The following is a 24871-nucleotide window of genomic DNA, read 5'->3' as shown; positions in this document are numbered from 1 at the left end:
GATCCCCTGGAGGAGGACACAGCAACCCACTCCACTGCTCTTGCCTGGAGAATCTCATGGACAGAGGAGCCTGGTGGACCACAGTCCATAGAGTCTCAAAGAGTCCAATACGACTGAAGCAACTTAGCATGGCGTGGCTGGTTCTTTAAATGCTCCATCTTTGGACAGTAAGCATTGTTTAATGGTGAAAATGTGGTGATTAGCCTCATGGATGACCAGACATTGAATCTATATATCATAAAGGCTCCTCAAACCTGACTTTCCTCCTAGATTTTCTATCTGCATTGATGGCTACAAGCAATAGAATCTTCCTTACCTCCTCATTCTGTGTCTCCCTCACCTAGAAGTTCGTGTCAGCTAACGCTCAGATAAGTCCTCAGTCTCTAGTTTCTCTCTTGTTTCAGTGTTCTGACTAGGGTTCAGTTCAGTTCAGTCGCTCAGTCATGTCCGACTCTTTGTGACCCCATGGACTGCAGCACACCAGGCCTCCCTGTCCATCACCAACTCCCAGAGCTTACTCAAATTCATGCCCGTTGGGTCGGTGATGCCATCCAACCATCTCATCCTTATTGTCCCCTTCTCCTCTCACCTTCAATCTTTCCCAGCATCAGGGTCTTTTCAAATGAGTCAGTTCTTCGCATCAGGTAACCAAAGTATTGGAGTTTCAGATTTAGCATCAGTCCTTCCAATGAATATTAGGACTGATTGCCTTTAGGATGGACTGGTTGGATCTCCTTGCTGTCCAAAGGACTCTTAAGAGTCTTCTCTAACACCACAGTTCAAAAGCATCAATTCTTTGGTGCTCAGCTTTCTTTGTAGTCCAATTCTCACATCCATACATGAATACTGGGAAAACCATAGCTTTGACTTGTTGGCAAGTAATCTCTCTACTTTTTAATATGCTGTCTAGGTTGGTCATAACTTTTCTTCCAAGGAGCAAGCGTCTTTTAATTTCATGGCTGCAGTCACCATCTGCACTGATTTTGGAGGCCCCCAAAATAAAGTCTCTCACTGTTTCCCTTGTTTCCCCATCTGTCGGCCATGAAGTGATGGGACCAGATGCCATGATCTTAGTTTTCTGAATGTTGAGTTATAAGCCAACTTTTTCACTCTCCTTTTTCACTTTCATCAAGAGGCTCTTTAGTTCTTCTTTGCTTTCTGCCATAAGGGTGGTGTCATCTGCATATCTTGATTCCAGCTTGTGTTTCATCCAGCCCAGCGTTTCTCATGATGTACTCTGCATACAAGTGAAATAAGCAGGGTGACAATATACAGCCTTGACGTATTCCTTTCCCTATTTGGAACCAATCTGTTGTTCCATGTCCAGTTTTAACTGTTTCTTCCTGACCTGCATACGTGGGTACTTATTTTTCCTGTCAATATCTGCAGCCTTAGTTGGGGAGACTTGAAAGTTGGGGGTAATGAACAGCTGGGGACTGGAATCATCTGGAGGTCTCTTTATTTACATGGGTGGTGGTCAGCTGAGGCCACTGCTGGTTACCAGCCAGAACATCTGCATGACATGGCCCCTTTATGCTGCCTCTCTGCTTGGGTCACCTCATAGCATGGCAGTGGCAATTGGCTTCTCAAAGCAAGTGATCCAGGACAACCAGTTGGAAGCAGTGTTACTTTCATGGCCTATTCTTGAAAGGCACATAGCTCAGTTCTGCTGTAGTCATGTGCTTACCCAGTGTGACAGGCAGAATAATAACCCCCTAAAGATGTCCATGTCCTCATCCCCAAACCTGTGACTATGTTACCTTACCTGGCAAAAGGGATTTTGCAGATGTGATTAAGTTAAGGACCTTGAGATGAGGAGATTATCCTGGATTATCTGGGTGGGCCCAGTGTAATCACAAGTGTCCTTATAAACAAGGAGGCAGAAGGGTCAGAGCCAGAGAAGGAAATGTGATGCAGAAGCAGAGGACAGAGTGATGCTGGCCAGGAGCCAAGGAATGCCGGAAGCTTCTAGAAGCTGGAAAAGGCACTAAAACAAAATCCCCCTGGAGCTTCCAGAAGAAACGCAGCCGCTTAACACCTTCACTTTAGCCTAGGAAGACCCATTTTGGAATTCTGATCTCCAGAACTGGAAGATAATATATTTGTATTGTTTCAGGCCATTAAGTTTGTGCTACTTTGTTACAGCAGCAATAGAAAACTAATATGCCTGCATTTGAGGAGAGGAACCAAAGACCACATCTTCAATGGGAGGAATGCCAAAGTCACATTCAAGAGCAGGTGGACTGGAAGACATTGTTTCAGCCGGCTTTGAAAAATATGACTTGCCCACTCTATTACTAAGTACATGTATAACTATAGGTTGATCTCACTGGGTCTCAGTCTTCTCATCTGTAAAAGGAGGGGGCTGAGTGTGAAAATCTCGAAGCTTCTGGACCTAGAAGTTCCTGGTCCTGTGATTGAAAGGGAGATGTAGTGTTCCCATGAGAAAGTCATCATAAATCATGACTGATTTCCTAAGTCCTTCCTTGATGCTCATGACTATTCACATGCTACTGTGAATGGAATGGAAATGGAGAGCCTGAGCCAGAAAACCTCAATAAAGTAGGTGTGGTAAATTCCCCAGAAGATAAGCTTTGAGGTAGGGTTTTTGTTTTAAATTTCAAAATATTTTTAGGAAAGAGGGAAGGAAGAAAGGAAGGAGAAAAAAAATTGATTGAAGCAGTGACCATTTCCTGTTTATCATAGGGATCCCAGCACTTCACATACATCTAGCCTAGCATGTAGGTGACATCCAAAAATGTTGAGTGAGAACCAAAAGAAAAAGACTCAGGGTCCACGGCTTTGCCTGATAGCTGTGGGAGGGCTCAACTTTCAGCAGGTTACCTGGCAAGAACCCTTTCACCATTTTACTCTGGAAATTAGTTCAGTAGTCCAACAGTTCGTCTCCTTTATTCTATCCTTGCCCTCAACACAGTAGCAAGAGTGCCCCTGATAAACTGGAAGGTCCATCATGCCATTCTTCTGTTGCGAACCCTCAGAAGCTTCCTGACTCACTTGTAATTAAAGCTAAAGCCCTTTCCAGGGCTGGAACTAGGGTGAGGTGACTAAGGCACTGAGGGCAGTTTAAGGAGGTGCTCACGCTCGAGGCCCACCTGCCCTCCCAGGTCCCGCAGAGAAAGCGCCTCCTTAATTTGTGGACCCTTGGCCCTCCCCCACCCCCGTAGATACTGGCTCTGACTCTGAGTGCAAGACCATCACCATCTAACCTCTCACCCCTCCACCTCTCTGACCTTCATCTCCCCCCACTGGCTCGCTTGCCTCCTGGTGTTTCTCTGACACACACCAGGCCCACTTCCATCTCAGCGTTTATGCTGCTCTTCCTTCTGACAAAATGTGGTTTCCCCAGATATCCATTTGGCTGCCTCCCTCATCTCCTTCAGGTCTCTGCTCAAATGTCACCTTTTCCATAAACCATTCCATGATTGCCCTATTAAAATTCAACCTCATCACCACCTCTCTTTCCCACATTATTTTTATTCTTAGTACCTGTTGCCATCTAGCATGCTATAGTTTGTGTTTATTTTGTCAGTGGTCTGCCTTTCCTACCAGAAAATAGAAAATTACAGGATTTTAGAATAAACAGGGTACAAGCATGCTCAGTCATGTCCAACTCTTTGTGACCCTGTGGACTGTAGCCCACCAGGCTGCTCTGTCCATGGAATTTGCCAGGCAAGAATACTGGAGTGGGTTGCCATTTCCTCCTCCAGGGTATCTTCTTCACCCAGGGATTGAACATGTGTCTCTTGCATCTCTTGCATTGGCGGGCAGATTCTTTACCACTAGCACCACCTGGGAAGCCCAAGAATAAACAGTGGTTTACTAAAGGGATCAGAAGAGTATGACTTGTTTTTATATGGTTTATGAGCTCAGAGTGGTCTTAAAAACTGGAATTGTGCCCCCAATTTCATATATTGAGGTCCTAACCCTTGATGCCTCAGAATGTGACATTATTTGGAAATAGGGTCATTGCAGATATAATCAGTTGAGATCATACTGGAATAGGGTAGACTCCTAACCCAATGTGACCATTGTCCCAACAGAAAGGAGAAATTGGGACACAGACACACAGGAAGAACACTGTACGAACATAAAGGCAGAGATCAGGGTGAAGCCTCTGCAAGTTAAGGAATGCTGAAGATTTCCAGCGGACCAGCAGCAGCCAGGAGAGAGGTATAGAATAGTCTCTCCGTCATAGCTCTCTGGAGGACCTAACCCTATTGACACCGTTATCTCTGACTTCTCATCTCCAGAATTGTGAGAGAATAAATTTCTTCTGTTGAAGCCACACAGTTTGTGACACTTTGGTACAGCAGCCCTAATAAACTAATACACATGGTTTGTATATCTGTAAACAATTGTAGAAGGAGGAGGAGGAAAAGAAGAAAGGGAGGAGAAGGAGGTGGTCCAGGAGAGGGGAAGGAGAGGAAGACGAAATAATAGGAGGCAGTGTGTGGCCCACAAAGCCTAAAATATTTGCTGTCTGGTCCTTTACACAAAAAGGTTGTTGACACCTAAAGGTTAGAGATCATATAGCCCATATAACCCATAAAGAAGTGGTGGCCTTTAAAAATAAAATCATGTATCCAAGTTCATACATGTAGTATGAACCCATTTTATCTATACCTAAAACCAGGCTATCTGATTTTAAGTCTGGTTTTTAAAAAAATTACACTACAATGACTACCAAACTTTAAAAAATCATTTCATCAGTTTCTCCTTGTTTAAGTACAAAATGTTACTAAGATGATGTTTTCATCTATTATTCCAGCCTAGAAACCTAAGTCCTTTACAGAAACAGACTATAATCCATAATCTTTTGGAGCAGAGCACTACTATGATCCATATTTTTTCATTTTTGCTTTTGGGGCTTGCACTCCAGCAACTCATTTTCTGTGACACTGGTTCTGAAACTATAATTCAAACATAAAGATCAGGAACAGTGCCTGCTCTCCAGAGCTTCTAAAAGCTGTGTAGTATAGAGTTTGGTATTATGCACTTTATGCTAACGAGAAACAAAGTAGAAAAATTAACTGTTGAAACAAACCCCCATACCAATGCTAAAGACAAAGCTCCTGGTAGTTCTTTTAATGTACTGCTAACTCAGGAAATTGCAAGATGAATCTATTTTGTCTTCATCAGCTCTGTGACTTGATGGTATAGACCAAAAAAAAAAAAAAAGCCTCATATTCTTGCTAATTCACCTTGGGTGAGGTGTTTAAACATCTGAGGGGTCTCAGTTTTGCCATCTTTTTAGCTGCCAAAAATGACAGTTGTTAATGCAAAGGGTTACTGGAAGGGGTATAGGAGTGGAGGGCAGAGGTGTTTTCTTGCCTTCTATGGCTGCTTAATTAGTTGAAGCATGTGCTGTGCTATGCTCAGCCACTTCAGTCATGTCCAACTCTTTGCGACCTATGGACTGTAGCCACCCAGGCTCCTCTGTCCATGATATTCCCCACGCAAGAATACTAGAGTGGGTTTCCATGCCTCCAGGGGATATTCCCAACCCAGAAATCAAACCCATATCTCCCATATCTCTGGCTTCTCTTGCATTGCAGACAGGTTCTTTACCCACTGAGTCACCTGTTGAAGCATAGTTGAAGCATGCTGAAGCATAGATACCACTAATAAAGAACGCTGTGTTTCAATTTCTGTTAAGATGCTAGTGAACCTAAACGAGGAAATGAAAAGGAAGTAAATGGGTTAAAGACAGTTTTCCAGCAAATAGTATATGGGAGGACTGAACTTCCCAAGTTCAGAATGTACAAGTACCATAGGAATTATATCTACCTAAATCTGAACAAATTTTGCTCATTTTCCAGAATCCCCTCTCTAAAGCAGGAACCTCATCTAGAGCTGAAATCTGGTGTTTGTTAGCTGGGCAGCCTTCAGTGATTTACTTAACGTCTCTGTGCCTCTCTTCAAATGTTTAAAAAAAAGAAAAAAAGGGAGTGGGTGGGAAGGGAATAACTATAGTATAGAAACTGTAAATTGTTTCAAGAATTAAATGAGATAATGAAACTTGAACATCTGTCCCCGACAATGTTCAAGAATCCAAAGTATGTTGATTTTTCTTATAAGTATAAGGTTGAAGAAAATATGCAAATGTTCACATAATTATAATTATTTACATAATTGTTCATCTAATTATAACTAGCATGTGGAAACCCATCAGCATTTATTTTCATAAATGCCACTAGCCATATGTTTTGTGATCTGTGAAATAGTTTCACATACGCTCCAGCATTTGATCTACGCATTAAGAGTCTCAGGAGTCTTAGGTGGGCAAGTGGGGGCCACCTAAACTGGGGTAGAGCTGAGTTCCAGGTCACACTTCTGCTCTTCTGCCAGGTCTTTTCCCTGTGTGTGTTGGCTCTAAATGGAGAGACATTTCTATTGTCTCAGTTAAGAGTTAAGAACATTTTGCTGTTGGGTGTGGAAGCTCTGTATCACTGGGTCAAGGTTTGTGTGTATGCAATTTGGAGACATTATCCCAATAAGAAAGATTTACCGCAGACACCATAATCTAGAGGTTTTTCAACCTTTCCTGGATCCTAAATCCCTTTGAAAATTTGATAAAATTATCCTTCCTTACATGCACTTTTACACTTACCCCCAAAATTGTATGCATAAATTTGTGGCTTTCACAGATCCCCTAAATCCTTCTAGGATCCTTAATGAAGCCACATAGCAGGTTTAAGAATCTTTAATTTAAGAAGATTAGCATGTAATTTAAATACAACAAAGCTAGCACTCACTTTTATATTCTCCTTAAGACCTTTAGTTTTTCAGTCCTCCACTTTCTATCCCCATTTTTTCCCTGGAATCTAAAGTAGGGGAAATAAGATGAGACTGAACAAACTCTTCTGGTTCTAGCTAAAGATCTAATCAGATGCAGGAATGGCACAGAGCATTTTGGTGCAAACTGAAGACATATTCTGGGAGTTGGTGATGGACAGGGAAACCTGGCATGCTGCAGTCCATGGTGTCGCAAAGAGTCAGACACGACTGAGCAACTGAACTGAACTGAAGACGTATTTACCCATTACCTATAGTTGACACCCTAACATGTTAAGCAGCAAAAAGGAACAAAAAGATATTCAGAATGAAAGACTTCTAAAGCAAAAGGTTCAAAATCCAGCATGCCACCCCTTTGTACTGGGTAACAGAGTCACCCAGTTTCACTTTTAACTCCTTTAGAAAAGGCTGGTGTCCCCTAGGTTGTTTGGCCATGACTCACCAAAGACTATCTGAAGCCCCTTCCAGCAACCTTACACCTTTTGCTGGCCTTCTCCATGCCAGCTCCTTGCTCCTTCTTTCCTAACCTTATAAATCTCACCTGGCCAGTGTTGCATAAACTTGCAGGTACCGCTGCTGGACATGGCGAGTAGAAATAGCAGATCCCTTGAGCCCAGGCACCTGGAGAAACACACTCTTTTCCTTACCTGATGGGAAAATCCAGGCTTGCTGCATGGACAACCTGTTGTAAGATGGAAATGATAGTGGAGATAGTGGCTATATAACATATACTGTGTGCTGTGCTGTGCTTAGTCGCTCAGTCGCGTCTGACTCCTTGAGACCCTATGGACTGTGGCCTGCCAGGCTCCTCTGTCCATGGGGATTCTCCTGGCAAGAATACTGGAGTGGGTAGCCATTCCCTTCTCCAGGGGACCTTCCCAACCCAGGGATGAAACCCAGGTCTCCCGCATTGCAGGCGGATTCTTTACGGTCTGAGCCACCAAGGAAACCTATTACATATGCTATACAGATTTAATTTTTTGCTAGTATAATCGGGACTCAGGTACCCTGTGCACCAACGAATCTAAAGGCCGGGGCAGCGCTCAGGGAATTGCAGGGAGGAGGAGAAAAATTGTCTCAGACACCCTAAGTTAGGACCTACCTACCTTCCTCCTTCCCACCCTTCTACCTTTACTTTCACCGCCCCACCCCCACCCCCGCAGGAATGGTCCAGAGGCTCCAAATTTGGAAGACCAAGAACTGTCGGCAGCCTCTCCGGGTCTCACGCGCGGCAGGACGGAGATTCTGTGCGGGCGGCTCACCCAGCTGCCGAGACGCTGGCTGTTTATTCAAGTGTGGGTCAGATTAGCCACCTGGGGCACAAATCCTGCGAAAAGAGTCTTAGAGCGGGGCGAGCTCTTGCGGGTAGGAAAGTGTAGCCGCCGAGCTCAAAATAACGCGGGGCTGGCGGTGCGGGGAGCCCGGTGGCCTCCACCCACGCTGCGCTGACACCCCGGGTGCCTGCCAGGCGTTCCCGCAGGCCGCGCACTGAGCCAAGGACGCGCTCCGAGGTCCTCGGGGTGGCAGCCCAACCCGGCCTCTGACCCGAGTGGGTGCAGGAAGAGGAGCTGGAGCGATGTGTCCGCAGCCGCCTGAGAGGAGCGGGAGGCACCTGGGCTAGCCCTGGACGCGGGTATCCAGATGGGGTGGGGGGGCGAGGGGGAGCCAGGCGTCCTTTCGCTCGCACCGGCGGATCGGTCCCCTCCCTGCAGTTTAGTCTCGCAACACCTCTCTCCGATTTCTCCGACTCCTTGAATTTGAGTTTGTGTCATTTCTGAGCCTGGTCCTGGGGACGCCAAGGGCCAGAAAAGAAGTAACGCGGGCCACATGCACTTCGGACCAATCTCTTCGTGTCTGAGCTGGGACTTGGCATTGGTGAGAGAGGCTCTCCTTCAGAGCCCTATTTTCTGTATTATTTTCCTGTCCCCAGCCCGTCCCCAGTGCAATCCCCCAAGCCAGGGGCCCCTGGAATCTGGAGATGGACCCTATTACTTTTTCTGATGCTGTTACGGCTCCTTTGGGCTTAGTGTTTTTTTATCCTATGAAATAAGCATATGGTGTCCCTGATTCCCCCCACCCCCAGACTGATGCTTTACAATGCCCAATCTGAGCCTCTGAAAGAGGCAAAGGAAGGGAAGGGCTGTATACAGTACAGATGCCTCCGGGAGCTTCTCTTCCCACCCTCTTGTTCCTGCCCTCTTCAGTTTGAGAAAAATGTTGGGGGGCAGCACCTTGCCCCCTATCTTGGGTTGCACTGGTCCCCAGAGACCAGGCCTTGGTGGTTGCCACAGCTTTACTTTGGGGACCCCAGAGTGGATTTCCTGAAGCCATAGGTCCCTTTCATCCCTGCTGTAGACATGGGGACTACAGATTATGCTTCTAGCTTTGTCCTATGCAGCCCCTTGGCTACCTGAGGTGACTGGAAACATTGTCTCTAGCTGGTAGGCTGACAGGCAAATAACTAAAAAAAATCATTTTGAAAGAATATTTTTTGTAAACTCTTATTGAAATACAGCACAAGTAGAAAAGTGCACAAATTTCATGTATACAACCTGATGAGTTTTCACAAAGTGAAAACCAACAAGCATTTGTTACATCTATATGTAATCCTTGAGAGGATTACAGATAATATATTATTCTTGAAGAGGACATTGGTGAAGAGGATCTCCCTTTCCCAATGACCTTGATATATTTAGGCTATTTGTGAAAATATCCAAGTTTCGTTTATACGATAACAATTTCTTGGGTCACAAACCCCTTTGGACAAAGCTTTCCTTACAAAAGACTCTTAGCATGAAGTAAGGGGAAACAGTTAGATAGTATTGCCCAGTTGACATCTGGTTGGAAAATCACAACAACTCATTTGATACAGTCTGATGTCCATGTAGGACTGTGCTTCTACCTCCAAAACTGATCCCACAGTGACACTGCATTTTATCCAGGTCACACTGTTCATGCACAACAGGGAGAGAAAGAGAAGAGTGTATATGCTGAGAATGAAGACATTCCAAGGTTTTAACTTTCTCGCTACATTCCATAATAATTTATTTCCAAACAGCATCCCTGCTGTAGAATCAAGCGGGTGCAACTGACTTTTTTTTTAAAAGAAAGGAAGCCTAAACAGGGAGAAGCCAAATTTCCAGCACTATGTACCAATCCCATGTTCTTTGTCATAACCCTTTCTTGGAAAGGGAGGAATTTCAACATCCATGTCCTGTCTGCCATCCACATGTTATACAAGTTAAGGCATAAAAGCAGTCTTTTCATCTGTATGATCTCTCTGGAGTCTTCATTAGAGTTCTCTGTCCATTTTTGGTCTGTTTTGAAGGATTAAAAATATATTCCAGAAAGTAGCAAGAGAACAATGTAAAGTGTAAGGAACTGAAGTAATATTATATCTTATTTTATTCATAAGAAAATATTAGAATCCAATATTTTTATCTTTGAGTGAGGTATATCAAGGGTTGACAACAGTCAAATGTCTGGAGAAAGAAAACTTTACAATCAGGTTTCTATTTCTTCTGCAGACTAGAGAAGAGGAAATGGGCTCACATTTTAGCAAGAAGTATAGAGAAAAATTGTTAAAAGTGAGAGGTGTTAGGGATCAGAAAAATCAGAGATGGAAAATGCTTCGGATATGTCATCTAATCTATTATTTCCTATTATTATTGCTCTCACTAGTTATGACTGTCTACTTTAACAGGTATTAGTTATCTTGGCAGAGATTATGTTCCTGGGTCAGATCTATATCGATAAATCATAATGAATGTTAATGCAATGAATACAGATTCAGGTAAACAGCCCTTATTCAGTCAATGCCTGAGATGTGTTCAGTACCAATGATTACAAAATCAATGTGAGATATAGCCCTTTCCTTTAAACAGTTTCGCTAATTAAATAAAACTCAATATCAGGGTGGCTTCTCACCTACTTTACTCATGTAATCATTACCTTTGCAAAATAATAATAGGCAATATTTATTGAACACTATGTACCTGCCATTTTATTTACTCACTTAATGCTTATAAGAACATTATGAAATAGAAATTGTTATTCTCAGATTACAAAGGAGGAAACCAAGACTCTGGAGGTTAAGCCATTTGACCATGATTTTAACTACTGATATATGTTTCTTGATCTTGGGCCCAAGAAAGACCTGTGTGGACTCTGGTCCATCCTCATATTTTTACAAGGAGGAAACAGACCCAGCAGAGGTAAGTAGCCTCTTACTCAAGATCACAGCCTTTTCCCGAGGAAGGTCACATAAGTCTTGCCCTAAGGTGGGTTATGTAATAAGAGCAGAAGATAAATTTCTGGGTCATGATTTTGTTCAGTCTTCTAAGGACCAAGAAGATATCCTGAAATTCTCTGTAACAGTAAGCTGCAAGGATGGAGCTGCTGGTGTCCTGGCCTTGAGAAAGCCTCCAGGACAAGCCATGTTGGTCAGAAACTATGGCCATGGGGATCCACCTTTTTGCAGGCCCAGCTCTCAGCATGTAGTGGTGAAGTCAGATTCAGCTAGTCTGAATTTTGGGGCCACCACCTACTAGCTTTGTGACCTTGAGCAACTTATACAAGCTCTCTTAAATTTCAGATTCTCATCTGTAGAGCCAAAGTTTTATGAGGGTCGCTGTGAGGGCTAGACAGCAAATATGAGACAAATAGCAAATATTAATAAGAGAAAAACAAATGCCACATGCCTCCCGAGATCCCTTATAATTCCAATTCCATAGCTTCAGCAGACACTCAGTTGGCAAAGATTTGAAGACTTGATGTGGTTTTTAATCAAGGACTTAGAAACAAGGACTATTACACTTATAGGATTAGAAATCTTTTCATTTGCAAAAACCTATTTTGTGTGTTCTGGATGTAGTAATACTATGATTACCATATTTAACAGTTTATAAAGCACAAGCTGGGCATAATCCTTACCTGATTAACAATGTCCAGGTGTCAGCCTTTCAGGGGTATCAGCACTGAAATTATAAGTGAAATGACTTTCAAAACAGTAGTTTTTAAGCTTTAGTATACTGGGAATCAGAGAACCTTGTGAAATATGTAGATTTCTGGATCCAGATCTTAGACATCCAGGCCAGGAAACCTGGATTTTTATCTGCACCTCCAGCCTTGTTCTGAAGCTTATGGCCCTCAGAACATACATTGAGAAAGGCTGTTCTAAGGGCTCACTGTCCAGCCCAATGAACGAATGCCCTCCATTCAGCAGTAGCAGCAGAGGAGCTCTTGAATGATGATGGATTTTTCTTCCTAATCTATATGCTTTAAGGATACAGTTTCATTTGATCCATCCATATTATGTTCTATAAAAACACTAAGATTCCCAAGTAAACTTGAGATGGGGAAAAGATTGGACTGATTGCCCTCACAGTTCTGATCACTAGGCTGTAATCAATTTAGCTCTCTAACCAACAAGTGATATTTTCTTTGGCATGAGAGAGAAAAAAAGAGTGAGTGGAAGGAGTTGATAATAGATGGTTTGCACCCATCTAAAATGTAGGCTAGAAATAGAGCTATCTCAAGAGAACTGAAGCTGAGTTCTCTCCACACACACTGAAAGATTCATATCAGGGTCTCAACCAGGTATGACAGGTGGCTTAATTAGAAACTCCTGGACTATGAGTTTCACAAACTCGTGGGTGGGCCAATGGCCACTTTAGTATCTGGGCTTCAGCAAAATGAGATAACAGCTATCATCCAAAAACATTTGGGTTAAAAAAAAACCAAAAACTATTATCTGGTGCTTTACAATAAAACAAAATAAGGACATGCTTTTAAGCACAGCATATCATTGTTGAATTCGAGTTTAAATATTAAGGAACATATTTTGTTAATGATTAAAACAGTAGTGATTGATTTAGGGGATTTGGTAAACATTTAATCTGTCCTTATTCCTTACTGAAGGAGCACACTGCCTAGTGTGCCCCAGGATGGGCATTAGGTAACTATTTAATGGAGTTTTAATTTTGTGTTGTTATTAATAATTAATGTAATTTTGATTATGTTGGAAGCTAGAGGTATATTGTCAGCATCCTTTCAGGGCAGTGGTATTGCCCTGACCTGTTTAATCAGAGATTCTTAGAGGAAGTGGGCTCAGCAGTGATTTAAATGAAAGAAGGTTGATATTTAATAAAACTTCAATTAAAAATTTAAATCATTTTCAAATTAAAAAGGGTCATGGAAATTATCTAGCCTAATTCTTTGATTATGCAGATGAGAAAACTGAGACCAGTGAGAATTAAAGGACTTGCCCAAAGCCATTCAGCTTGTCTTCCTTGTTTGATGTTCTGTTGGGTTAAAAGACTTCACAGGCCTGACTTGGAAAAGATGGCAGGAGACCTTGGCTCTGCTTTCACAGTTGTTTCTCTGATCTCATGCACTTCCCACCCTTTTGTAACTTCCTGTGTTCCACACAGGAAGTAGTTTCTGTTTTCTAAATATTGGAGGTGTGTGAAGGTAGTTTTTATAGAAGAGCTACCTTGGACCAGTATCTTTTTAAGACCTAAATGCCCTGCTTGAGACAGTGAAGGGTAATGACTATCCCAGGGAAAGAAATCCAGCACTTCAGTATACCCATGCTCTATCCTGTAGTATACCCCTGCCTACCTGGAGCTCTGGGCCGTGACCCTCAGCCCTGCCCTGCAGCCAGAGTAGCTCCAGAGCAGAGGCTGTGATTTAATTCAGGGCTCTGGGCGAGTCTCTTTAACCTGGCTGTACTTCCCCTTCAGTGTTTGTAAAACAGAGAGATGATGCTGATATCTTTCCCACTGCTCCATCAGAGGCATTGTGTGAATTTAGCTCCTGTTTGGGAAGGTTTTAAAGCTATACATTCCACCTCCCTGCTAATATGATTAATAGTACTTTCTTAATGGAAAGGGCCAACTCCTCATCTTCCTTCTTCCTTTAAAAACAGACCAAAGGGTATCTTTTCTTGTGTCCCTGTGGCCGTAAAGGTTGCTTCTATGGTTGTTACTTCTTTAGAACATCAAATTGCTGAGGTTAAGGATTCTTAGGTGCACCACAAGTAAACCACAACATCAAAAATCAACAATAACAACAACAAAAATAACTAACTCCTTGTCGGCTCTTTGAACTTCTGAGTTACAAACAGATATTTCTGTTTGTGTAAAAACGTGGCCCCATCCTGTCTCCAAGCCACCTCTGTCCTCAGAAGGGTTAGGTCTGGAGGGGCAGAGTGTCTATTAGGGATGAATTTCTGAGGGTCATCCCCAAGGCTTTCCACAAGCATTAAAAAAAAATGTTTTGGAAGGAAAGTCATCTTTTAATAGCCAAAGAGGTACCTCTTTTAGGCACACAGCTCTGAGCACAGCCTGTTTCTCAACGTTTGGAAATCCTTTCACAGTTTATGGAAGGCCTCCCTTTAAACCAATCCAACAGCTCCTTTCTCCATAACCTGATTTTAGAGGTGTTTCATTATCTCTAATTATTCGGGGTAAATGGTGATTACTCAGTGTTTTAATCATTAGTTTGGGCAGCAGTTACTCCTGAAGTCAGGGAAGCCCAGACTCCCATGGGTATTTTTGGAAGGTACTGCGACTAGTCGGTGCATGCTTTCTAGTACCTCTGCACGTGGTCCCCAGGTGAGCCCCGATAGCTTCCCAGAGCTGGACACAGCGGCGTCCCAGCTCGGGAGGCGGCAGCGGCGGACTGGGGCGCTGCCTGGGTTTCCGGGACCAGGGCCTGCGAGGCGAGGCCCGGCGGCTGGATGGGAGGATGTGGGCGGGGCTCCCATCCCAGAAAGGGAGGCGAGCGAGGGAGGAGGGAAGAAGGGAGGGGCTGCCGGGGAAGAGGAGGAGGAAGGAAAGAAAGAAAGAGAGAGAGGGAAAGAGGAGGAAGAAGATGCAAGAGGGCAGAGGAGGAAGGAGGGAGGGAACGGGAGCGGAGCTCGGCCCGGAAGCTAGGTGAGTTTGGCATCTGAGCCGAGGGACCCGAGCCTGCGACGTCGCTGCTGATCACTGCTGAGTATCTCGCCTCTCTCCCCGATGGGATTCCCGTCCGCGCCGTCTCGAGCCTGCTGCGCCCTAGTCCTCGGCCCTCGCCCAGGTTCACTGCAGCTGTTCAGAGGTCCCCAGGAGCTGCTGCTGGCGAGCCCGCTACTGCAGGGACCTATGGTGAGCAAGGCTAAACCTGGCGAAAGGCGGAGGGGGGTGCTGAGGCGCATCCTTGAGCGGAGAAGTAGGGGATTCTGGTTGTGGTCGAGGCAAAATGTGTCCCCCCACCCCCACCCCCACCCCGCCAACGGTGGTATTAGAGGTTACTAGAGGTAGGGATACTGATGCTGAAAGACACTTCCATATACACTATTGCCTCTGCCCAGACCACTTTCTCCGTTCGGTAGCCCCGGGCGATTTCAGCGTTTAGTAGGTTCAGGGCAGGAGAAAAGGGGGAGGAGAAGCCTTTCGTTGGAGGTCGTTGGGAAAGACTGTGGGGTCTTAAGCGGAACATGACGCTCGTGGACTAGCATTTGCGACTGCCCGGCGGGAAGAGTCGGAGAGAAAAGGGAGAGGTGGCTCTGAGGTCTGGAGAAAGTGAGGGGATTGAGGGGCGTCGAGGTGGAGAGAGAACACCTAACCTGGGCTGGTTCGGTGATGGCAAGCGCAGTTCTGCGGTTTCTGGAGCGTGCGCGCCGCCGGAGGGCTGCGTCTAGGGGAGTGTCACCCAACCCAGCCCCCAGTCGGCGAAAGCCCCTGAGCGCAGGCGAACCGCAGTTGCCCAACACGCCTACTCCACGAGCTATTCTCGTGGACTTGGAGCATCCTGGGAGTCGCTCTTCCATCATTTCATGGTGTAGGGTCTGTCGGGACAATGGCCGGGATGCTAGCCGCTCTGGGGACGCAGGTTCCTGAGTTGTCGTGTCCTTTAGAGAGTCTCTGGCGAGATGCACATCGGACGCACTGCTGTTACTGGCCCTCGCGGCCCAGAGCCGACTGGAGAGGGTCCTGGGGTTCTCAGGTCCCTGCAGACCCCTGCCCGCGGGAGCTGGGCCAGCGGCCTTAGACGCTTCCCGGGCACCAACTGGTGGATGGTTAGGATTGCGTTTAATGGGGTGAAGTCTTTGTGAGACATTAAAACCCCGAAAGACATTGAGTTGGTAAGCTGAGGCCAACTCTGAACAAACTTTGGAGTTGGGAGAAAACTCGAGCAAGAAAGCAAAAGACAATTTGCCACAAGATCCATCCCTGACCCCCAAGAAAAAGTTATGGAGACGAAAGTGATTTTCGGCTTTTATCTCTTAATTAAGAAAATTAGGAGATAAAAACGTGATTAGAGAAAAATCCTTCTGAATCTGAAATTGAAACACAAATCCCTCTTCCCCAGGTTTCTGGGTTTTAGCGCAGCGCGCTCTCGCGCCGCGCCCTGGAAGATTCTTAGGGTCAGAGGATGGTCTGGGGACTGCGGGCTCCCGCCCTTTCCACTGTCCCTTCGCCCGCGGGGACCGGCCCTTCTTCGTCTGCTTTTCCCATTTCTGGAGCTCCTCCCACGGGGCATTTTGAGGGTTCTAGGCGTCTCAAAACTCTTTGCTCTTCCAAACCCTTTCGCAGTCAGCCCCAGCCGTGGCTCGGGAGCGGGAAAACCTAAAGCCGGTTAAAAAGCAGCGCGACACTCGCCGGGTGTGGACCGTCGCGCAGGGGCGCCCGCGGCCTCCGCAACTCGGCCAGTGCGGTGTCTGGCGGCGCTGAGCAGCCGCGGCCGGAGAGAGGGCTAAGCGCTTGATCCTTTCCTCCTCTTCCTCCAAGTGTCCCCAAGTTTGCCGGGGAGAGTGAGGTGGCAACTTGAGCCCTTGAGCTCTGAAACGACCCGAAACAGCAACTGGGAACAGCCCCAGGAAAGGGCAGCCGGTGCCTTGCGCTTTGCAGCGGGAATCGTGGGACTTGGGACCCCGGGGCGGCCGGGCCGCCGCAGAATTGCGTGGGTCAGGACTTTGAAAAAGCCCTGGACTGCCGCAGTTGGTAGGTCAGGTTTTTTTTTCTTCTTTTAAGGCCCCCGTGCTGAGCGACCCACGCATGCAGCATCTTTGGTTAGAATCAGAACCCTAGTAATTCCTTGAGCTGTGGGTTGGTAAAATTCTTGAAGAAATATTTGCTGCGGCTCTGCAGCTGGTGCAAAGGAGGAAGGGGGTGGGGGAGGAAGTGGCGGGGGAGGAGTAGTGGTTTAAAAAAGACAAGCTGGGGAGAGAGCGAGAAAGAGACGCAGACGCAGAGGTCGAGCGCAGGCCGAAAGCTGTTCACGGTTTTCACGACTCCTGGGAATGCGGTGGGATTTCCTTTCCGCGGCGGGTAGGGAGTTGTAAAACCTCCGCGACCTTGAGACCTGAAACATGTGATGCGCCTTTTCTCAGGAGACGCCTCTTTTCCAGTCTGTCGCGAGCCTTGCGTCCTTGCGCCCGCCGCCGTGCCTTGAATGGCTCGCCGACCACTTTCTTTGGGGATTTGCTTTGCTTGGCGGGCGATCGCCGTAGTGCGTTTTTCTCCGTAAAGGAACCGGAGGAAGGAGCCTAGCGGCGGCTTCCTCACCACCTTCCCACACCGATAACCGCCTAAATATCTCCCCCTCTCGCCCCGCGCAAGAGGGTCCGCAGCTTTGCCTGGGAGCTAAAGAGGCTGTCCAGTTCTTCTGGACATTCTCAGGCGTTCGCCAGGGGGTGACTAGCTGTCACTGGGAGCAGTATTTGGCCTCTCCGAGACCCTGGGGAGGAAGTGGGGTGCGCGCAGCGTGTGTGTTTGTGTGTCCCTCAGCGCTTTCCTTTTTAAATGACCCTCGGTGGTGAAGCTTTCGGCGGCTGAGACTCCGCGGCCCCCCATCCCGGCCCCACTGGAGCCGGGCTCGGGCTGAAAGGCGCAGCTCCTACGATACTCCCCAGACCCTTGGCTTCAGGCCGCTGGCGCGAGGGCCCAGCCCGACGCCCCGAAGGCTACAGGTAGGGGCGAGGACCACGTCCTCCACGCGCTGCACCCGGAGACCCGCCGAGGGCTCCGCAGAGCCCCACGGCGAGCTCCTACCGGACAGCTGAAGGTTTGGGGCTGCGAGCGGGGAGGCCGGCTTCTCCAGGAGGGGGTGGGGCCGCGGGCGGGAGGGGTGAGGGGGCGGGGGCGGTCGCGCGGGCCCTTTCACCGCCCGCCTCGGGGAGGGCGGGCTCCTCTGTGCGTGGGGCGGGGCCTCTGCGCTCACGTGACTCATAGGGGCTGGAAGAAAAACAGAGTCAGTCTGCGCCAGTCTCATTATATTCAAATATTCATTTTAGGAGCCATTCCGTAGTGCCATCCAGAGCAACGCACTGCCGCAGCTCCTTTGAGCCTTTCCAGCAAGTTTGTTCAAGATTGGCTGTCAAGAATCATGGACTGTTATTATATGCCTTGTTTTCTGTCAGTGAGTAGACACCTCTTCCTTCCCTCCTCCCGGGAATTCACTCTGCCCTCTCCACCCGCGCTCGCCTTGTATCCCTCCCGTCGGACCTTCCTTCCAGAGTCCACTCTTCTTTCTGGCAGCGCTGTCGCTTTCTTCTAGGCCGGGCAGCCGCTGCTCTCGGAGCCTACCGGTTCTGGTTAAAGTGCCGCTTGCTCCCACTGGCTCTCTCTCTGATCCCTGCGTTGCAAGAAAGGGGAGCGAGAAGGGGCTGAACAGATGGAAGGTCCTCAGTCGGGGGAGCTGACCGCCCCCCTCCCCACATAACTGGAAAGCACCCAGTGCCCCTGTGGCGCCCTCCTAGCTGCTTGTCAAAACTCACAGAGGTCGCTCTTGGAATCATCCCCTCCCACACCCCCTTCCCTAGGAGTGAGCGAGAGGGCGCGATCAGATGCTTTTTGCTGGGCATTTCAAACTCCTCAGCCACAGTAAAATAAACCCTTTGGCCACTCGGTACGCTCCCAGATCCTGCCGCCCCGTGTCTTCACCCTGCTCCTGCTTCTGCTTTCCGTCCCTCCTCCGAACCAGCTGAAAGTTGTGGAAGTCGGGCTAGGAAGGGCGGAGGAAGAAGGGGGGTGGAGGAGAAGGGAGAGAAAGGCTGAAGGTCTGAAGTGGAGAGGAGAGCGCTGGCATTTGAACTCTCCCTCCCCCACCCTTCTTTACCTTCTCACTGTTAACTGTTTATCCCTAAAGAAGCCAAGCTGAGATCATGGCTCAGATAGCAGTTGGGACAAAAAAAGATTAACAGGATGGAGGCTATCTGATTTGGGGTTATTTGACTGTAAACAAGTTAGACCAAGTAATTACAGGGCAATTCCTACTTTCAGGCCGTGCATGGCTGCAGCTGGTGGTGGGGGGGGGGGTGTGTGTCGGGGGAAGACACAAACTTGATCTTTCTGACCTGTGTTACTTCTGGACCCTCTAGCTGTAGCTCTCCACGCCTATGCAGAGACATCTCTATTTCTCTCTAGTTATTGGTGTTTATTTATTCTTTACCCTTCCACCTCCTCCCCTCCCCAGAGACACCATGATTCCTGGTAACCGAATGCTGATGGTCGTTTTATTATGCCAAGTCCTGCTAGGAGGCGCGAGCCATGCTAGTTTGATACCTGAGACGGGGAAGAAAAAAGTCGCCGAGATTCAGGGCCACGCGGGAGGACGCCGCTCAGGGCAGAGCCATGAGCTCCTTCGGGACTTCGAGGCCACACTTCTGCAGATGTTCGGGCTGCGCCGCCGCCCGCAGCCTAGCAAGAACGCAGTCATCCCGGATTACATGCGGGATCTTTACCGGCTTCAGTCTGGGGAGGAGGAAGAGGAAGAGCAGATCCAGGGCGTCGGTCTGGAGTATCCTGAGCGCCCCGCCAGTCGGGCTAACACCGTGAGGAGCTTCCACCACGAAGGTCAGTCCCTACCTGGAATCTGGACTGGGGTGGGGCAGTGGAAGCTCCGGGAAGATGAGGAGTTCAGGTTACATCAGAGCCCCAAATCCAGGAGACTGGGAAGAGAGAGCTGCTTACCTTCAAGAGTCTCCAGAGCTGTGGCTGAATTTATTTTTTGGAGACAGAAAGGAAGGGAGGGGTCGGCGAGAAGCGGAATGACACCACTCAGACATGGGTTAGCCCCAGCAGTGTGTTTTTGCTATATCAAAGCCTTTTATGCCAGGTTTTCTGTCCCCCCCCCCCTTTTTTTTCTTTCCAAAGCACCTACTGAATTTAATATTACAGCTGTGTGTTTGTCAGGTTTATTCAATAGGGGCCTTGTAATCCGATCTGAATGTTTCCTAGCGGATGTTTCTTTTCCAAAGTAAATCTGAGTTATTAATCCACCAGCATCATTACTGTGTTGGAATTTATTTTCCTCTCTGTAACATGATCAACAAGGCATGCTCTGTGTTTCCAAGATCGCTGGGGAAATGTTTGGTAACATACTCGAAAGTGGAAGAGGGAGAGGGTGGCTGTGTGCATGTTCCCTCCTGCCTCTGCTCTGTTGGCCCCTCTTCTTCTTTACAACCACTTGTAAAGAAAACTGTGTACACAAAGCCAAGAGGGCTTTAAAAGGGGAGTCTGATGGTGGTGGAGTAAGGAGTTGACACATGGAAATTATTAGACATGTAAAGGAGGTTGGGAGATTCTGTCTTTGGTGCTTGCTGAATGCTAGCTAGGCTTGGCTGGTTTGCTCCCTGCCTCATTTATCTGCTCTGTCAAATTAAAGGTATGCTTATTTCTCCCAAATAGGCTTCCACTATATAAACAGAGTTCACTACTCATCACCCAACTCTTAGCTATTTCTTGACTTTTCAGTCTCTGAAAAAGCTCATGTGCTTTTTCCCTCTGTTCTCTTGTTTTTTTCCTCCCCGATGGTGCCTAGAACATCTGGAGAACATCCCAGGGACCAGCGAAAGCTCTGCTTTTCGTTTCCTCTTTAACCTCAGCAGCATCCCAGAGAACGAGGCCATCTCGTCTGCCGAGCTTCGACTCTTCCGGGAGCAGGTGGACCAGGGCCCTGACTGGGAGCAGGGCTTTCATCGTATAAACATTTATGAGGTTATGAAGCCCCCGGCAGAGGTGGCGCCTGGGCACCTCATCACACGACTACTGGACACAAGACTGGTCCACCACAATGTGACGCGGTGGGAAACTTTTGATGTGAGCCCTGCAGTCCTTCGCTGGACCCGGGAGAAGCAGCCCAACTATGGGCTGGCCATTGAGGTGACCCACCTCCATCAGACACGGACCCACCAGGGCCAGCATGTCAGGATTAGCCGATCGTTACCTCAAGGGAGTGGGGATTGGGCCCAGCTCCGGCCCCTCCTGGTCACCTTTGGCCATGATGGCCGGGGACATGCCTTGACCCGACGCCGGAGAGCCAAGCGTAGCCCCAAGCATCACCCACAGAGGGCCCGGAAGAAGAATAAGAACTGCCGGCGCCACTCGCTCTATGTGGACTTCAGTGATGTGGGCTGGAATGACTGGATTGTGGCCCCACCAGGCTACCAGGCCTTCTACTGCCACGGGGACTGCCCCTTTCCACTGGCCGACCACCTCAACTCAACCAACCACGCCATTGTGCAGACCCTGGTCAACTCTGTCAATTCCAGTATCCCCAAAGCCTGTTGTGTTCCCACCGAACTGAGTGCCATCTCCATGCTGTACCTGGATGAGTATGACAAGGTGGTTCTGAAAAATTATCAGGAGATGGTAGTGGAGGGATGTGGGTGCCGCTGAGATCAAGCCTTCCTTGGAGACACACACACACATACACACACACACACACACACACACGTCCCATCCACTACTCACCCACACACTACACAGACTGCTTCCTTATAGCTGGACTTTTATCTTTAAAAAAAAAAAAAGGAAAAAAAATCTAAACATTCACCTTGACCTTATTTATGACTTTACGTGCAAATGTTTTGACCATATTGATCATATATTTTGACAAAATATATTTATAACTACATATTAAAAGAAAAAATAAAATGAGTCATTATTTTAAAGGTAAACTAAGTTCTTTTTATCTTCATTTCTTTCTCTTTTCCTACACTCCATCTCTTTTGGAGGAGATTTTTTTCTGTTAAGGTGGGGTTGGGGTACAGCAAAAGTCAGAGGGTGGTACCTGGGGGTGGTTAAGTTGGAAGACAGGAAGTAGACTGATGGTGGAGGATGGGAATTGCTAGGGTGAATTGTTCTCCACTTCTGTTTAATGTTAACAAGGACAAGGAGGCAGCACCCTCTCCCATCTGGATGGCACATGCCTTGGAGAAACAGTGGGATGAAAAGAGTAGGCCAGATTAAAGACTCAGTTTTGGGCTCCTTGTATATCCTCTGCTTTTGTTCACCTGTTAGAGGTGTGTCCCAGCAAAGTGTGATGGATAAGAGTCTCAGCTCTTGGGAAATGGTTCCCACTTCTGCTTTTATGATACCTCAGGGTGTCTCCAGTTGCTACAGGCACCGATGTATTTTCACACCAAAATGAATTTGCACACTCACATTTTCATGTGTCGGTGTGTGTGTGTGAAACAGGAATTTTTCGGTTGGTTTTGTGTGTGTGTGTTTTGAGAAGTGGATTTTATCCGAAAAGGCAAATAATCTGCCTTATTTTCAAAAGGTTTGGTGACTCGCTATTTTAATATACCACACGGTGGAAAATTCTCCAGTGTCTCTGGACTTCCCCTCTTGTCTCCTATTCCCCAGATGAAGGCTTCTGTTGAGTTCAAAATTCCAAGAGATTGAGCCAGGTGAGGACTGGCAATGGGGTCAGATACTGAAAGGTCAGAATTTCCAAGTGGGCATTATGAAAGTGTCCCACTGAATAGAGTCAAATACCAACTCCCTTGATCTCTGCTCTCCTCCCCACTTCCCTGAAGCTGGGCAGTAAGTGATACACCTGGTGGATGTGATGTTCTGAGCCAGGGTTTCTTCAAGGAGAAAGCTCAATTTGGGGCCAGACTAAAGAAGGAAAATGCTGATGTGCTTGAGCAGTCTGTCCCTGAGTTCAAGGCTGCCAGTGAGGCAGAGAAGTGGCTTTCTGGAAGGACAGGGATATAGGGGCTCAGAGAACCAGAGGATATTTGCATTTTCTTACTGGCCACAACTACATTATGCCTTGGGATTTTAGTTTGCTTGGGCTCATTTTGTGTGTGTGTGCATGGGCTTGGATGGGTTTGGGGCAAAAGCAGTGTGTCTCTGTGCAGTGTGTGGGGTGGGCTGTTAGGAGTGCATTCTTTGTCCTAGGATGTGGGTGTGAGTGACAGTAGTGGTGCTGTGTGCCCTGCCCCCCCCCATTCCTGTACACACACTCTACCATGTGCTCTTGGGGGTGGGGTGGGTAAAGCAGGACTCATTTTTGTTTTTAATTACTGAAGTCCTACAATCCTCCGAAAGGAGCAGCTTAGTGGAAACCAATAAAAATAGAAGTGGAGCCGTTGCCAAAGCCCCAGCTCCCTGGAGAGCGCAGGTGGAGAGAGGAGATCAGAGCCCCAGGCAAAGGCAGCAAGACTCCACAGTTCCTCCAAAACTCCCTGCGAAGAGGGTTACTTCCCCCCTCCCCCAGCCCCCCAGGTCGCTGCCCCTTTGATTAATGGTAAGCAGGTCGAATAAATCATTTAGGGGAAGCCCATTATGGGTTCCCCTCAGGCAGCCTCGTCTTGTTTTGCCCGTTTTCCAGCAACTTTCTGAAACGTCCCTGTCATTGAAGAGGAACCCGCAGATCTCTAGCACTTGGGCAAATTATCTGAGGGCAAATCCTGAGCCCAGTGGCTGCCAGGCTCCAGTCACTTTCTAGAAACCACCCTCCCCCAAACATCCACCCTCCTCTACTGGCTTATTTTCAGGAATGGATAATGTTGTTTATTTGTTCAGCCAAATATTTGGTCTGGGGAATTTACCGTGAAATTCTGTGAATTGCATATACCTAGTTAACAAAAGAGTCCTAATGTCACAAAATGTTAGCATGGAAAACAATGAGCTAAGGCCAGCTTTAACTCTTTGAATACTGTTTGAAGACATAGTCCTGGAAGATAAGGAATTGAATGTGTGTGATGATTTAATTTAGGTTTCAGTTTGGGTTTTTTTTTTTTTCACACTTTTGACTAATAATGCTCGACCGAGTACCTTACGGAAGCTGTAGGGTGATTCTTGTTGCTTTTGGATCAAACCCCATCCACCCACCCCACCGAGTGTTCCCCACCCCCACCCCCCAAAGTAATTTTCCCATTACTTAAAGAAAGATGGGGCGGGAGCATCACTGGAGTTCAACAAAGTTGTAACCACATCAGAGGAGCTGCTCGGTAGATCCCTGTCCAACCCTTAAACTGGAACCGGCTTCCTAGGAGCTTAAGAAAAAAAAGCTGGGAGAGGGGGTGGCCCACATTCCCCGACTTTCGTTGCATAATTCGCCCTGAACCTGCCAGGTGACCTGCTGACTTTGTTTTCTGTCTTGACTGTGCTTCATTCCACCACCCCCTTGCCGCCGGGCAGCGCCACACTGAGAGGGCTCAGGGCAGCCGAGGAGCTGGCAGCCCCCAAGGATCACCCGGCCTTGGCGGGTTGTCAAGGTTGGTGGCGGGCTCCGCCTCCTCCAACCCCCTGCCCCCCAGCAACGCCCCTTTCCGGAGCTCCAGCCCCACTGCAGTGGGGGCGCCATGGGGCGTCCTCCCCGCTGGGGATCAAATGGCGCACCTGGGGGCTGCGTGTAGCAGCATCGAGGGCTCCCCGGGTGCAGCCAGATCGCTGGGGGACCCCGTGCGCAGGTGAAGCCGGATCTGATTGTCTCACGCGGGTTGTAAAGGCAGGTCCGCAGCTTTCTCGCCAAATAGGGTCAAGCAGCCATGCAGGGTGTGGAGTCTGGGGAGAAAGTTCGCCTGGGTAGACCCCTGTAAGACGGGTCGAGATCTTGGGTTTTCAGTGAGGGTGGAGATCAGGAGTTAGGGAGCTCACCATGGTCTCGCAATCTTGGAGAGACTGAACGGGGCACGGGCGGGTGGGGAGCAGAACCGAAGGCAGACTTTCAGACAGGGCTGGCTTGCTGCCCTCTCAGCTGCCTCAGGACACAGAGCCCAGGGTGGGGGTGGCGGAGGGGGTTCGGCTGAACCGCCACCACGCCTTTCCCAACT

At 47.8% G+C, this 24871-nt stretch overlaps 1 protein-coding gene across 21 annotated transcripts in view; it reads left to right on the top strand.

The window, feature by feature from the left end:
- BMP4 (bone morphogenetic protein 4) overlaps nt 1-21760 on the top strand; it is a 222804-nt gene extending 201044 nt beyond the window's left edge. For 5 of the 21 annotated variants that reach the window (XM_081509394.1, XM_081509396.1, XM_081509385.1 and 2 more), the window contains 4 exons: nt 4062-4191; nt 18095-18219; nt 19276-19655; nt 20623-21760. In XM_081509394.1, the coding sequence (XP_081365520.1) occupies nt 19283-19655; nt 20623-21479 (1230 nt within the window). In that variant the 5' untranslated portion in view covers nt 4062-4191; nt 18095-18219; nt 19276-19282 and the 3' untranslated portion in view covers nt 21480-21760. Of the gene's footprint in view, nt 1-4061; nt 4192-14587; nt 14964-17011; nt 17130-17622; nt 17771-18094; nt 18220-19275; nt 19656-20622 lie in introns of those variants that run through there. The other 16 variants (XM_081509392.1, XM_081509391.1, XM_081509387.1 and 13 more) reach the window with 12 other exon arrangements.
- Nucleotides 21761-24871: the final 3111 nt, after the last annotated feature.

This window comes from Giraffa tippelskirchi, chromosome 7 (assembly GCF_054371585.1).
Source record: "Giraffa tippelskirchi isolate mGirTip1 chromosome 7, T2T-mGirTip1v1.2.pri, whole genome shotgun sequence".
Lineage (NCBI taxonomy): Eukaryota > Metazoa > Chordata > Mammalia > Artiodactyla > Giraffidae > Giraffa > Giraffa tippelskirchi.
The sequence above is the reverse complement of the archived record's forward strand: the minus strand, read 5'-3'. Positions and strand labels throughout refer to the sequence as shown.